The 15,901-nt window shown below is 41.1% G+C and overlaps 1 protein-coding gene across 1 annotated transcript in view; it reads right to left on the bottom strand.

Annotated features, from left to right (window-relative positions):
* Positions 1-4,890: 4,890 nt before the first annotated feature.
* Positions 4,891-15,901, bottom strand: part of LOC134657499 (uncharacterized) — a 486,313-nt gene continuing 475,302 nt past the window's right edge. Inside the window, exon 2 of the mRNA XM_063513073.1 lies at positions 4,891-4,912. Coding sequence (XP_063369143.1) covers positions 4,900-4,912 — 13 coding nt within the window. The 3' untranslated portion in view covers positions 4,891-4,899. The remainder of the gene's footprint in view (positions 4,913-15,901) is intronic.

Raw genomic sequence — 15,901 nt, 5'->3', positions numbered from 1 at the left:
CTAACGCAGCTACCCTATAGTTAGGTACCTATTATTCCCGTCACAAACACCCGTATCTAGCAATAGCATGAATAGGACAAAAGTAGCTCATCTACTAAATAAATTTAACTAAGTAAGTACAAAGGTACTCGTACAGCTTACGCTAGCTTTTATAATAAACCCTTTTGAATGAGTCGGGTTGTTTGTTTTAACTCAATTTTAGTATCGCGTTACCGGCGGAGGAAAAAATCTGCGCCCGACTACCGGCAGCGGTGCTCAAACTTTACTAATGAAGGTAAGAGGTACCCCCTTCGTATACTGTCTCAGCACCGCAGCACTGAGGGGCAGAACTCTCACCTCTGGCTTGCCTTTACCGGCCGTCAAGAGTGGAGTTTCAGAGCAATATGCTCGCAGGGTGGAAGTGAAATTTGCGTAAGACGCGAGTTGGTACAGCGCCCGCAATTTGCGAAATTCGGTTTTCGCGGTAGCCCCTCTGATCAGTTTAATAAAATAGGTTTAAATTAGGTAATTCGCACTGATCAGTGCTTAGACATAAGTACGAAAGGTACTTACAAGATATAGCGCAGAAATGGTTGGCTCATGGGACATAACTACAGGTATGTGAAAAGGCTTCTTAGATAAAACTAGTATCACATCTTAAAATTTCCTGTCTTTGCTGATGTTCATATATCTCTTTTTTTAGCGTAACTTTGAAACTATGCACACTTTTCAGGTTCCTCAAAGGCGGAGAAAGATTGTTCCAGCATTTCGTTGCCAAATATCTGAAACTTCCACGGAATGCAGCCGAAGAGTGTCGATGCGTTAACAACCCACATTGTCTAGCTACACGAGTCTTACGGAAGGAAAGTTTCTCAAAGAGATACGCAGGAGACTGCCGGTGTACTACCTCAAAAAGAAGACTTGCCAGATGAAGTTTACGTCGGTGTAGCATTTTAAGCATGTTGCATTTGTTTAAAAAACCGGCCAAGTGCGTGTCGGACTCGCGCACGGAGGGTTCCGTACCATCAACAAAAAATAGAACAAAACAAGCAAAAAAACGGTCACCCATCCAAGTACTGACCCCGCCCGACGTTGCTTAACTTCGGTCAAAAATCACGTTTGTTGTATGGGAGCCCCACTTAAATCTTTATTTTATTTTGTTTTTAGTATTTGTTGTTATAGCGGCAACAGAAATACATCATCTGTGAAAATTTCAACTGTCTAGCTATCACGGTTCGTGAGATACAGCCTGGTGACAGACGGACGGACGGACGGACGGACGGACGGACGGACAGCGGAGTCTTAGTAATAGGGTCCCGTTTTTACCCTTTGGGTACGGAACCCTAAAAATGGAGTTACAGTTATTGTAAATCTTTCTACTACTTTCTAGCCAAGGTGACAATCGCTATCGCTTCGACAACGAAACGCTTTGTGTCTCTCTCACTCTTCCATATTAGTGCAACAGTGACAGTTGCGTTTCGATCGCTACGGACCGTCAGCGATTGGCATGTTGGCTACAGGGTGAACTACGCAAAGTTTGGGCACCACAAAGCATTAGCTGCGTCGTTGGCTATTAAGTAATAGTCGTGCGCCGGATGCGACTTGTAAATATTACCCGCGAAAGCACAGGGGAAGCCAGGAGTCGCCATTAGGCTCACAAACTTTATAGTCTGTTTTCAAATTGTCAGTTTTGTCTTTAATCAAGCGACTAGAAAATTCCGAATGAATTACTGTGCCAATATGAGTAGCTATACGATTTGATTTTTGGCCAAAAGGCGATAAAAAGTAATAACAAATTAGACGGCTTGACAGCCGATTTGATCGGCTAACAGTTAATGTGGTGTCTATTAAGAGCAAGCTTGGTTCGGTAAAAGCACAGTGGTGCTTTCAGGTTTTGCAGTATGCAGTATGTTGTATGTATGTGGAGACGTCATCTTCGACAGAACATTTTATTTAAGTGATCCTATTTGTTGCAACATCATTCATTTGCAAATGAAGGGCAAATATCAAAGGTGATGCATATTTAATTACACAAACTGGTCTACCGTGATATAATTTCATTGTTTTTACCTTTAATTCCGACATTTCAGCTGAGTTGCACCAGCTGTGGTCACGGAAAGACTGGCGCCCCAACAAATGATGATTAACCACAGCAATAACTTAGAAATTCTTGCGACTAGTGCTTTGCTGTCCAAACAAATCAAGTCAATTCCATTTTTTACATTCTTAAGCTAAATCAAGCAGTAAGTAGCAAAAAATAAGTGAGAAATAACACCAAATTAATGTTGCTCTTTTTACAACACGTGAAACCATCTTTCATAATAGCCTCTCCATTCCATTTTACTTCCGTTTTCAAAGCCGCCAATAAATTAATTAGAACCGCGCTAAAGACGTCAATCGCTTGGCCAACACGCCGTTAACCTATTCCCCACCCATACACAAACCTAACCAGAGCCACGCCATTCCCACCCTTAACGCCACGAATTGCCTTTTTATCAAAATTCGGCACACAGTTTACGCCCATCACTAAAAATTTAATGTAAACAAAAACGCGTTATTTTCGTAAGTTTTAAAATATAAATGAGGCTCATTGAGGACGTGTGTTCAATGAAAGATGGAAAATAGTAAAAAAAAAATAGTGTTAACGGTCGTACCAGAGATAAGTTCATAATAAAGAGTGCATTCTTCATAAACAATTGCGTTCCTAGTTCTGGTTCCTATAGTCATTTTTTTGGCCTGTCAGTCTTTCATTTAAATACCTATTTTAAAACAATACTATTGCCAAACCAAAATTCTGCGTCGTTGCAGCAGAAAAATCAAAACTTGAACATATTATAATTAGGTATTTTAAACAGGTTACTTTACTCACCTATCTATTAAGTAAGTCGAATAAACACTTCTTCGAATTCGACTTAATAATACGTGAATAACCCCTATAAAATAATTTTAAAATTAAAACTATAGTAAACGAACTATACTTTGTCAAAGGACTGTATCATTTCAAACATAGACAGAGAGAATCATACTAAGTATCTTTGTATTACACTAGTACTAGCACCCAAAAGAAAAGGATGAGTATAGTTTTCCTGGTTCTTACTGACTGACAAATTGGTTTGACCAACTATATCTAAAGAGTAGCATTTTCAAGCAGGGAGTCAGAGTATGGTGGAATGCTCCTGCTTGTCGTTATTGTTTTCTGGTCTCTGGCACGGAACCGTTTTATGGGGATTGAGCGGAGGAAGTGCCGTGGACTTTTATCTGCTTTACGGCGAGGTTTTATATGGATGATTACGTTTAATGAGGTGTAATGAGGCACGTGTGGGTGGACACTAGGGTTGCCGGATTGCAGTCTAAAGGGGCCCACTGATTATCAGTCCGCCGGACGACATTAGCCTGTCAGGGGTCTCTATTGTTTCCCAAATAGATTTAAGCCATAATGTATTGTTTGCCCGCATTTTCGTTAGTCATAATTCATTTGGTTCAGAAACGCGTCACTTTTCAGGATTGCCATAAAACAAACCTAACCTAACGAAAATCCTGAAATGTTAACGGTTTCAGTTTTATGAGTAATGATAATATGACAAGCAATACCTACATTATGACTTAAAAGTTTATGGGAAACAACGGGACTCCGCCTGTCAGTTAGAACAAAAAGTTGACAGTTCCGAAAAACTGACAAGCCGATATCGTCTGGCGGACTGGTAATCAGTGGGCCCCTGAATTTTATTGTGATATGGTTTGATTAAGTACTGGCTTACTCCGCTCCGTTGGCTCAGTGACCCAATATGAGGCTTGGCTTCAAACCAGGGATGTTACGGAGCTCCGTTTCCGTTTCCGTTAAGTCGGAACTTCCGTTTGGTATTACACATCCGTTTCTGTTCCGGTTCCGTTACTTTTGAAACTGGAGTACATATCGGATGTCAATGCTTAGCGCGGCAGCGGGACATGAGCAGCGTCCATCAAAAACAAACAGGTTTATACCAGTCATTCGCTCATCGCCCCGCTTGCCACGTGCTGCACTAATTTGATGTTTAGTATTATTCGTGTTGCCTATTGAAATTAAAACTACCTATTCGTATGTGTTGTGTTGCGTAATGTGTACCTACGGACAGTACAGGCTACTGTGTGTGGTGAATGTTAGTGAGTAAAAAAACGAACAATGAAATCAAAATCAGTTTCAAAGTTCGATTTGGAATTTTGTTTTTAATAGACCTACCCTTATAGTCTGTGGTGTTCACTTATGGAATTTCCTTTTGCAGAGTTGCTCCTTTTGACTCACAGATTGACTTAGATTAGGGGAGCCAATTGAATTCTTAATTGCATCTTCGAGTTACACGAAAATATCGATACCACATAGCAAAACTATTTTTTACAAATTTCGGGGAGCACCCCCCCTTAAGTCAATTTTACATCAGAAATTCGGTTGGCTCCCCTTCCTAAATTAATCTGTGAGTCAAAAGGAGTAACTGTGCAAAAGGAAATTCCATCATCATAATTTCGCGTAAATCGCACTTTTTTGTCGTTAACTCGTCTCGTCTCGTCCACCTACTTATCTATCACTCAGGTTCGATTCTGGTTCCGGTTCCGTTTTCAGTTCCGTTTCTGGTTCCGCTTCCGTTTCCGATTCCGATAAACTAAACTGAAAACATCTGTTTCCGTTTTCGGTTCCGATAAAACCACATCCGTTACATCCCTGCTTCAAACACAAGACAGCGCCACTTTTCTCGTTTTTGTGCTAGTTCACGCCATCTGTTGACGATCCACCTCCACCACGTCACTCAGGCAATACCTGATGGGATATGGTTTGATATGTTAAGCAGTAACGCCTGCAAACATATGCGTCTGCGCTATATATGTAGTCATTTTTATAACATATTATATTGACAACCCTAATAGGTACGTATGGGGTTAATGAGATATTTACAACGTATATCTAGCGGGCTTTCAAAGGATTTTATGGAAATTTTTACCGCCCTTTACGCCAAAAATATGAAGCAAAAGTAGTCCACCTTTGTACCGGCGCGAGTTTAAACAGACAATTGCCTCATAAAAGTCATAAACGTCGTATTCTATTCGCCATTGTACTGAGAAAGCGTAGGCACATGTTAATGCTAATAGAAATTGACCCACTCGTAAATTTATAAACATAGATTAAGTAGGTATCATGTCATCATCATGCCATATACAAGACTAACTAACAAAAATCATTACTTGCTCCTAGGAACTTAGTTCTTGCTATAGTTGTATAATCCGTCTAATATTAGGGAATTCGAAAAAAATCAAGAGCTGTTTTTTTTTTATTAATCGAGGAAGGATTTTAACCTTGAACCAAACCCACAGATGGCTCAATTTATTAAAAAAAGTAAAACAAAACTAATTCATTCGCTTTTTTAATGTCCAAAAAAATCCTTTAAAGTATTGCGGCTTCTAAATATTTGAACCAATTAAATCTATTTGCATTGCTTTTAGACCTTCACCCCTTTTTAAGCAAAAAGGGCAAAAAAGGGTCGTGCAAAAAGCAAATTAGTAAAACTTGGCCACTTAACGATAGGCAAAACAGAGACGAGGCGCGACGTCGAAAAAATGGAGACGTATACGCAAGTGTGGGCCCTACCACGGTCACGGTCACTATGGTTGAATTATAATTTTGAATAGTATTGGTTGGTTAAGATTACAGTCCTTTGAGTCCTGCTTTAAGACTCGACTCGGTTGTTAAGACTCTTAAGGGGCCCACCGATTAACAGTCCGCCGGACGATATCGGCTTGTCAGTTAGAACAAAAAGTTGACATCGTCCGGCGGACTGTTAATCAGTGGGCCCCTTTAGTCAATTAAGTTGAAACTCGAGTTCTTATAGAGTCTCGACTCAAGTCTGACTTTTGTAAAGTCAGACTTGAGTTAATTAAAGAGGACATTCAAATTAATTTACAAAACTTTCTAAAACGCATTGTCGCCACAAGAACTTTATGGGCTCCGCATATTCTGAAAACCCTTTGCGATATTTAGTGAAAAGCCGTTGGTTAGATACGCCTTTAAGGGGCCAACAAATTACCAGTTCCCCGAACGATATCAGCCTATCAGTTGCCTTTTGCGTCTAACTGACAGGCTGATATCGTCCGACGAACTGGTATTCTGGGCCCCTTTATTTTAGCATAGGTATTTACGCTGTTTTGCCGGCCAAGCGATTCATTGTCACCAAATTCACTAATGAATCCGCTACACTCACGAAACCAAACATCCCTCGCGTCTCCCTCGTCCTTCGGGTTTGCAAGTCGATCACAACATGTCTGCGAGTTTCAATCGAGTTCCAATCGAGTTATAATCGTACCCGTCTAGACGACAATCGACAGGCGTCGGTCATTCGCTAATGCAACTAATGCAATCTCGACTATCTCAGGCGCGTTGGTGGTCGATCGCAACATGTGCGGCTTGTATGCGATTATTGCAGTTAAGAGTTATTACTCTTTGCGCTTTTTTTATTTGCCTTGACTATTGGGACGGTGAGAACTCCAGTTACATGGGTTTAGAGGAGCTTGTCTTTTAAAAGTCTTACAGCTGCAGCTTTTTAATGTCATACGTAGTACGTAACGTAAGTAATGTTAGGTATATGTACGAAAAAAATTGTACGGGTCTCTATTGTATCCTAAAAAGAATGACAATATCAGTCAAACGCGTTATGTACTTGGTTCATTTCAAGTTACGATAGCTATAGGTATCATTAAAGAGGTTGATAAATGATAAGTGGTAATTGTTTGTGAAAAAACTATTTAAAAACATTCTAAGTATGAGTGGTTTCACGTCATCCGCATGAATTGTTCGAGCCCTGTGGTAATCAATGTTAGAAAATCACAAGGCCAAGGGGAGTCTTCGTCGTCGTTACTTGCTTCCATCTTACTTAACTTACTTTCCATCGTTTTCCCTTACGTTAGGTCAGTTAGAACAAGAGTTAAAAACAATCAGTACAAAGTGTAAATGAATAAGTAATTACTGACAATACTGACGCAACGAGTGAACGAGTTGGGGCGAGTATTTATTTACCTGACGACATATCCGGCGCGCGCGCACGTGCGCGTAACCCGAGCGGTTAATGCGGCCAGTGTTGTGCTGTTTCATCTATAGTACCTATATCGAAATATGTCGATTAATTATTTAGGTATTTGTACATTAAAAAAAACGAACTTATCTATAAAATAAAACTAAAAACTAAATAAAATAAAAATAAATCTAAATTGTGCCTCTTAATAATTTGTCGATAATTTGAGTTTAGAATGTTTTACAGTGCAGATTTTCAGCCGGCTTTAAGGTGTTCTAATTGATACTTTCGCACGTTATGTGTCCTGGTAAGTACTTAATAATTATGTAATTTAAGCCGATTAAATGAGTTTGAAATGATTGACGATTATTGTAATGTATGAAGTGCGATTTGACTCCTCAGAGAAAATTAAGAAATAAAATATCTATAGTGCGTCAAGCAAATCTTGTCAGTAGGAATGTACTGCAAATTAAAGTAGGGTACACCATGTAACACTCATAAAGAGCAGAATTGCGCTAAGAAAAGCAGCAATGTACATCGAACCAAACGTGTTTATTTTTCCGCCCTTCATACGTCAGTTCGAGTGAATTATCATAACCTCAAATTTTAGTAATGTTTACCGTCAACGAGCATGATTGTACATCGTAGGCACCTTAGCTTTGCTTAAGGTCATGCATAATCTTGGTATTTAATGGTGACAGCAGAAATTTCTCTTGAAATAGAAACGATTCAGAATGTAAACAATAAGATAATGGCTGTCATTCACGATCCACATTCCACAGATAACACACAGATGATACGCGATTTTGGAATTATTCGAACACAGTGTTGCTAACCCGCGATTTTTCAAATTTGCCGCCTTTTACTACTGACAAGATTTGGTTGATCCAGTATACTTTATCGATACAATGATTACAACGAATCAGTAGTGGCACATCCTTACTAATCCTGCAAAGGAAGAGCGGTAATGCACTGTTTACACGTTCGTCGACAATCGCCCGCAATTGTCTGGAGCATCCTCCACTCGACTAAATAACTTTGTCGGCAAAAAGACGTAATGGATGCAAATAAAGGTATCAATCGATTCTGAGAACCCACATCACATGGTGAAGCGGATATTTTGGTACAATCGAGTCACCGTGAATAATTTCAAACGTACGGATCTAACGATTTGAATCGCCGTAATCAGTCTCACCTATCATACTGTGCGACATAAAATAGTAGAAAACTAGAAAATAAATGAGGGCGCCACTTTCTACGTAACTGTCACATTTTTGACGTAAAATGCTTAGACATGGCAACAATTTAGTACTTAGTTACTTACCTATGGTTTTTTTAGTTCCATTTTATTTAATTTCTACTATTTTATGTCGCACCTTAAAATCAAAATGTTACTTATTATTCGTCTGCTACTAAATACATAGTAGTCGTACCCCGTCGGCCGCCTACGTAACCGGGGCCATGGGCTTCGTAACCAGCTGGTTTTGATCAGAGCTTTTTTAACAAGCTTTTATTAGGTCGACCTGTATGTAACTATATGTAATGGAATCTTGCAAGTTAAATTTGATCCACTTCCCGATTTCCGATTGAGCTCAAATTTTGCATACTCATGTAAGTCGGGTGACAATGCGATATTATGGTACCATCGAGCTGATCTGATGATGGCGACAAGAGGTGGCCATAGGAACTCTGTGATGAAACAACGCAACCTAATTGTGTTAGGGGTTTTTAGAATTGTCTCGATGAGTATTAGTTGTCTGTCGTAAGAAAAGTACAGTCAGCGATAAAAGCTTGTACCAAAAATATTTTTTTTGCCAAAAACTTATTTTTACTTCTACGTAACTGGCTTCGGTCTAACACTTTATTTTACTCGTACGAGTCGTAAGTACGCAACTGGCTTCGGTCAAGCACTTATACGTAACTTGCCTATGTAACTAGAGTTTGGCAATGTTTGTACTAATCCTTTTCCTATCCCAAGATAACTCAGCCCAATTTGGGCTTGTTTTTAAGTTAAAAATAACGGACAATTATTAGCATTTTTATATTCTGTGATACTTTTATATTATATGTATAGTATTATTTCAAGCTTATCAACGTAACGGCTTAATAAAACAATATGGCCATACAGTGTACCAACATAAGGTGATTGTAATATTAGTTCTAATGACAGTTATTGAAAGCCCGCCAAAACTAAACGTAGCGCTGATATATGTTATCTGTGACTCGGCTTTTGCCTGTCAACTTGTCAAGAATTACCGCTAAGATGAGAAACCAGCTTTGTAAAACTAATATTAATTATAAACCTGTCAAGAAGAACATCGCCTTTACATTTTTAAGCAGTATACGAATAATACGAATCCCCAGAACCGAGGCCCAAAGGGTGTGCTATCACAATGATGACTTTTACTGCATTCTTAACGCGAACGAATTTTCGATTAGTGTCGATCAATAAAAGAGCGTACAAATGGTACAATCAAAGTAACGAGGCGATTGCTGATGTCTCTCGACTCTCGTGCGACAATCAGACTGATCGTAATTGCAGGGCGGACGACAAGTGCACTGAAGAATTCTCGCGAGGAGGAGGCGAGATGCTGTGGAGTCGGACTTTAATATAAGGTGGGTGGTCAAACCCGATAACTCGAGCAAAAGGGTTTTCAAAATTAGAACTATACTATGTGACATACGTGGAGTTCTAATTTGAATGAAACAATATTTTGATTTATCGGCTTTGACCTCCCAGCCCTAATATGTACTTACCTATACGACGGGGGTGTTGTAGGTACCTAAATAAAAATAATAAGAACTTTTACCCGACTAATACGGTTCTTGTATTGCGTAGACGTAGAAAGTCTACCTTATTGAATGTGGATTTATAATACGTAATGTAGTCAATGTCCCGTACCGAAATTAACGGTTAGATTGACATGTTATTCATAGAAACCAGGTCAATAGTTTCGACGCTGACGTTACCATAAAACACCCGGCAAGAGAAATATACTCACCCACATTTCAGTAAGCTTCAGATTTAAGTGACCCCCCCTGCTAATAAATTTCTATGCACTATTGCAGAGGGGGTCACTTTAACTCTGCAGCTTACTGTACATTATAACCAGTGTTGGCCGAAAGTTAATGCGAATTGAAAATGTTGGCCATTAACCATTATAAATTGAACCTTAAACCGTATCGGACGATTATAGTTTACGATTCAATTTATAATGGTTAATGGCCAGCATTTTCAATTTGCATTAACTTTCGGCCAACACTGATTATAACCTAACCTAACCTTTGTTGAAGCTATGTACCTACCAAATTGTCCTCTAATACATGTGAAACTAAAAAAACAGGTCGTTGAAGTAATCGTCGTTGTATCTCGAGTGCACCACTGAGCACGAGCGATCTCACCAATAGGTAACAAAATTAAGATTTTTTAAATCTGAATAATGCTTCTGCCAATACAGAAGCCATCTCCATACTCCTTGCCCCAGTGCTCAATACTTACCGTAAGTATTATGATATGAATGCCGCTGGCGCATTATGAAAATACCGTCCCCGCTTCCGCGCCATGAATTTTCCGAGACTTTCCGACCGAAGTGTCTGGAGTTTTCGCTCGCTCTTAAAAATGGTGCACTCGAGATGCACTGCTTCGTAGGCAGGGCATAGTAAAAATCTGAAAAATTCTTATGCCAATACAGAAGCCATCTCTATACCCCTTGCCCCATTGCTCAATACTTACGGTATTATCATATGAATGCCGCTGGCGCATTATGAAAATACCGTCCCCGCTTCCGCGCCAAGAATTTTCCGAGACTTTCCGACCGAAGTGTCCCCCGTGTGAATAGAATAAATTGGCTACTTCGGCTACTTTAAGCACTGGGTTACGTTTTACTGCCTTTAGAAATTACACAGGAAATGTATTTTTTATATTTATTATCTTTGAACTACAAATAATTTTTCATTAAAGGTTATGCATAAGTACGTATAAATAACAACAGCGTGGTTCTCTAAGATTATTCGCAGACCAAACTATAATATCATACTCTTTAATTTGACACTTTATGAAACTCCCAACTGAACTGATATTTTCATTAAACGATGATTAAGATGACTATAATACTCATTATTGCTATTCTTAACTAATAGCCGTTACGTTATCTTAACACAGCGTGGTTCTCTAAGATTATCTTAATGATTCGCAGACCAAACTATAATATACTTTTTGATTGTACACATTATAAAACTCTCAACTGAACTGATATATTCATTAAACGATGATTAAGACGACTATAATATTCATTATTGCTTTTCTTAACTAATAGCCGTTTTCTCAACACAGCGTGGTTCTCTAAGATTATCTTAATGCTTCGCAGACCAAACTATAATATCATACTTTTTACTTGGACACTTTATGAAACTCCCAACTGAACTGATATATTAATTATACGACGATTAAGAAGACTAATAATATTCATGATCGCTTTTCTTAACTATTATAGCCGTCTGAACGCTAAAGTAAAGTAGGATATCTCTTGAATTTGTTAGATTCGAGTAACTTATTTTATTACTGTGCTGTTTTTTTTTTCAATTAAGTATTTATTCGTCCCCTTCGCTGTTGAGACTTCGGGTTGCTGGTGCGCTGAGGGTAAGACCTTCCTCCGTGAGCTGGGTCGTCGCCTGTTTGAAAGGGGTGTGGGCTACTTTCCCACTTACAGTTATACCTACACTTACACCTACACTTATACTTACACTACACTTAACTAATATTAATACACTTATATAAAACATAATATTAATATCCAACGAAGCATCTGGATGCCCTGCGAGGACAGTTTGGATGCTCGCGGGTAATCTGTTGGTCCACATCATGCGTAAAACGTCATCCGATATGCGCTTAGCTGCCAGAGCCTGCAGGTGCCGCAGGAACTGAGAAGGCTTACGGTCTCCCAGCTCTTCATGATGCAGGAGTTGCTGGATCTGTCGCTCGGTAGTATCGCTCAGTCGACTGATAAGTTCGCTCTTCAGCTTAACATATTTGTCAGTTGCCGGTGGATTGGTGATAATATCCCTGACCTCCTTTGCAAACTGTCGATCCAACTGGCTGACGACATAATGAAATTTTGTCAGGTCATTGGTGATGCCGGCTATGTCGAACTGACTCTCAACCTGCGAGAACCAAATCGCGGGTTCCTCCGGCCAAAAAGGTGGAAGTCGAACTCCGACTCTAAAAACTTCGGATGACGGAGTCGTTGTTGTAGTGGAACCGGTAGGCGCAGTTGTGACGGATGGTGCAGTGGAAACAGGCACTTCCGCCGGTACTTGTGTGATGGGCGACATAGCGGTATTTCCTTTGTCTATTTTACTCGACACTTCTACGTACGGTTTTCTGATAAAATCCTCTTGGTACTGTGTTCTTCAGGGGTCACCAGTATGGGGTATGTAGATAGGGTGCGTGACATATCTCAGCCACAGTAATCCAAACGTCCACTTTCTCCAATAAATATTATAATGTCAATATATATACAACACAGAAGGAATGTCCAAAGTTCGGAGGATAGAAACACAGAAGGTAACAGTACGGAAGAAAGATAGAAATAGAAAATATAGCGTAAACAAAAGCAAGAGCGATAGCGAACGTAATGCGTCTAGCGGTCATAAGCGACATGCGTTTCGCGTCGGTGCTGTGCATAGACTGAGGCGGGGCGCGGCGATGGCCGGCCGGCACGGAGCGGGTCTCAAAACCGGCCGCTCTGAACAAAGGACTGCTATCGCGGTGCGCGTTTGCATTGCACCCGACTTGTTGGCACCGTCAAGAATTGACGGACGATATGTAAATATAACGTGTATATTATTATTGTGTAAATGTAAATAAATGTATAAAATGTATGTAAATAAATATGTGTATATATTAATATTATGTTTTATATAAGTGTATTAATATTAGTTAAGTGTAGTGTAAGTATAAGTGTAGGTGTAAGTGTAGGTATAACTGTAAGTGGGAAAGTAGCCCACATCACTCCCCCCCAGAGACCTGGTTAAGGGCGATAATAATCTGGGAAACGTACTTGCCTTCCCGAACGAGTAGTTCTAGGCACGTTAGCCTGACTTGACCCAGGGTCACTATGCTGCCTCCCGCGCAGGATGTGTTCTGGTGCGGCAGGTGTGGTCGACCCCTGATCAGCGAGTTTCAAGTCTTGGGACAGGTAATGCGCTGGTTTCAATCGGTCGATGGTCACGGTGACAGGTTTGCCTTTAATGAGGAGTTTAAAAACTTTATCAGTTCTCTCCAGAACTTTGTGCGGGCCTGAGTATACAGGCGTTAGAGGAGAGCGTGAAGCGTCTTCGCGGAGGAAGACGAATTCAGCTGTCGCTAACTCTTTGAACACAAAGATCTTGTCTTTGCTGTGGCGTGAAGCTGGCGTAGGCTTCAACTTCGAGGCGAATGAGCGTAACCGTGCGGTAAAATCGGTGACATCAGTGGTACCGGGTACACTTGGGTCAAAAAATTCGCCTGGAAGTCGCAGCGGCTCGCCGTAGAGCATTTCGGCTGAGGACGCTTGTAAGTCCTCTTTAAAGGCGCTGCGTATGCCGAGAAGCACTTGAGGCAATACCTCGGACCAATTGGCGTCAGCATGGCATGTAATGGCGGCCTTGAGCTGCCTGTGGAAGCGTTCCACAATGCCATTGCATGCTGGATGGTACGCGGTCGTGCGTCTATGCTGGAAGCCGATGGCCTTGGATAGATATTGAAACAGTGTGGACTCAAATTGTCGACCACGATCTGTGACAATATCTACTGGACATCCAAACCTGGATATCCAGCCAGCCAATAAAGCTTTGGCCACCGTCTCTGCCGTGATGTCCGCTATTGGTACGACCTCTGGCCACCGCGTAAAGCGGTCTATGGCCGTCAGGCAATAGCGGAAGCCTTGTGAAACAGGGAGAGGACCGATTAGGTCAATATGTACCTGCTGAAAGCGAGCCCGAGGGAGTTCAAATGTGCCTAGAGGTGCAGACACATGACGGCTCACTTTAGACCGTTGACATGGCACGCAAGCTCGTGCCCAGTCTCGGCAGTCCTTCCTTACGCTGGGCCATACAAAACGCTGGGCTACAATCTTAGCACTTGTGTTGGCACCAGGATGACTTAAGGAGTGGAGACTGTCGAAAACGGCTTTTCGGTACTGCTTGGTAACGAATGGTCGGGGAGTCGGCGTACTGACGTCGCAGTACAAGGGTTCTGGACTACCCGGGAATGGCATTCTTACCAAGCGCAGTGATGACGAGGTCAAGTACTCAGCGAGCTCGCGATCGGACACTTGAGATCTAGCTAGGTCGGCAAGATCGAGTGGTATCGCCAGTTCTTCAATCCGAGATAAGGTGTCGGCCACAACATTGTCTTTGCCAGATATGTGCCTTATGTCGGTTGTGAACTGGGATATGTAGTCCAAGTGCCTAAACTGCCTAGGCGAACAGGTATGTTTCCGCTCGTGGAAAGCAAAACTGATCGGCTAATGGTCAGTATAGATCGTGAAGTGCCTCGCCTCTAGCATGTGTCGGAAGTATTTGATACCCTCGTAGATCGCAAGCAGTTCACGATCATACGGCGAGTATTTGGTCTGGGATGGACTCAGTTTCCGGGAGAAGAAAGCCAACGGCTGCCATACCTGGTCCTGTAGCTGCTGCTGTAAAACCGCACCAAGTGCCACGTCTAATGCGTCTAGCGGTCATAAGCGACATGCGTTTCGCGTCGGTGCTGTGCATAGACTGAGGCGGGGCGCGGCGATGGCCGGCCGGCACGGAGCGGGTCTCAAAACCGGCCGCTCTGAACAAAGGACTGCTATCGCGGTGCGCGTTTGCATTGCACCCGACTTGTTGGCACCGTCAAGAATTGACGGACGATATGTAAATATAACGTGTATATTATTATTGTGTAAATGTAAATAAATGTATAAAATGTATGTAAATAAATATGTGTATATATTAATATTATGTTTTATATAAGTGTATTAATATTAGTTAAGTGTAGTGTAAGTATAAGTGTAGGTATAACTGTAAGTGGGAAAGTAGCCCACAGGGGCCTTGACCCCCGCTCCGGGTTTTTCCTGATGCAAAGGCTGTCCATCGCAATCCAACGCGGCAACGCAGCTAGCGTGATAGGCACCTTTGCGTCGGGGGCAGCAGTATTTTCCTGAATTATATTTTTTTCAACAATTGTTTAAAAGCCATTCCAATCACTTGAAACTGTTGCGAATGCAATAAAACCCCGTAAGACTATAAAGTGTGGAGTCAAACCAAATGTGCCCCGAGCATAAACAATATAAACACGGCTGGGAATGGCAATCATTACGATGGTGTGACTCAGTTTACTGTCGTGTGTGAGAGTTGGCAAGGACTGTGATTAGCATTACGAGATCAATACGTATTGTAGGTATGGTATCTTTAGATCAATACGTATTGTAGACTACTGAAATAACCTGGGCTATAACCGCGAAAATCGAAGTTCGCAAAATGCGGGCATCTTTCTCTGTCACACTAATTACGCCTTCATTGGAGTAGCTAAAAGAGAAAGATCCCCGCAATTGGCGAATTTCGGTTTTCGCGGTAGCCCCTCTGTTCTAACGTTGTAACACAGGAGAGCGGGATTCGAAATCTTCCAAATTTCATTAAAATATGCCTAGTTTGTTTTTGTGTTAAATTACTGTGACATACTGACAGTACAAACGGATGGACGGACATGAAGAAACTGTAAGTAGGTATTCCGGTTTTGCCATTTTGGCTACGGAATTCCAAAATGTGTACCTAGTTTTTCGGTCGGCACCAAAGTTTGTGCGCTCATAATTAATTTAAGGAATATTTCGCTTTTTAAGATTTCATATCAGATATATTATCAAGAC

This window comes from Cydia amplana, chromosome 20 (assembly GCF_948474715.1).
Source record: "Cydia amplana chromosome 20, ilCydAmpl1.1, whole genome shotgun sequence".
NCBI lineage: Eukaryota > Metazoa > Arthropoda > Insecta > Lepidoptera > Tortricidae > Cydia > Cydia amplana.
Note: the sequence above shows the minus strand (reverse complement) of the source record. Positions and strands in the feature narration are given on the sequence as shown.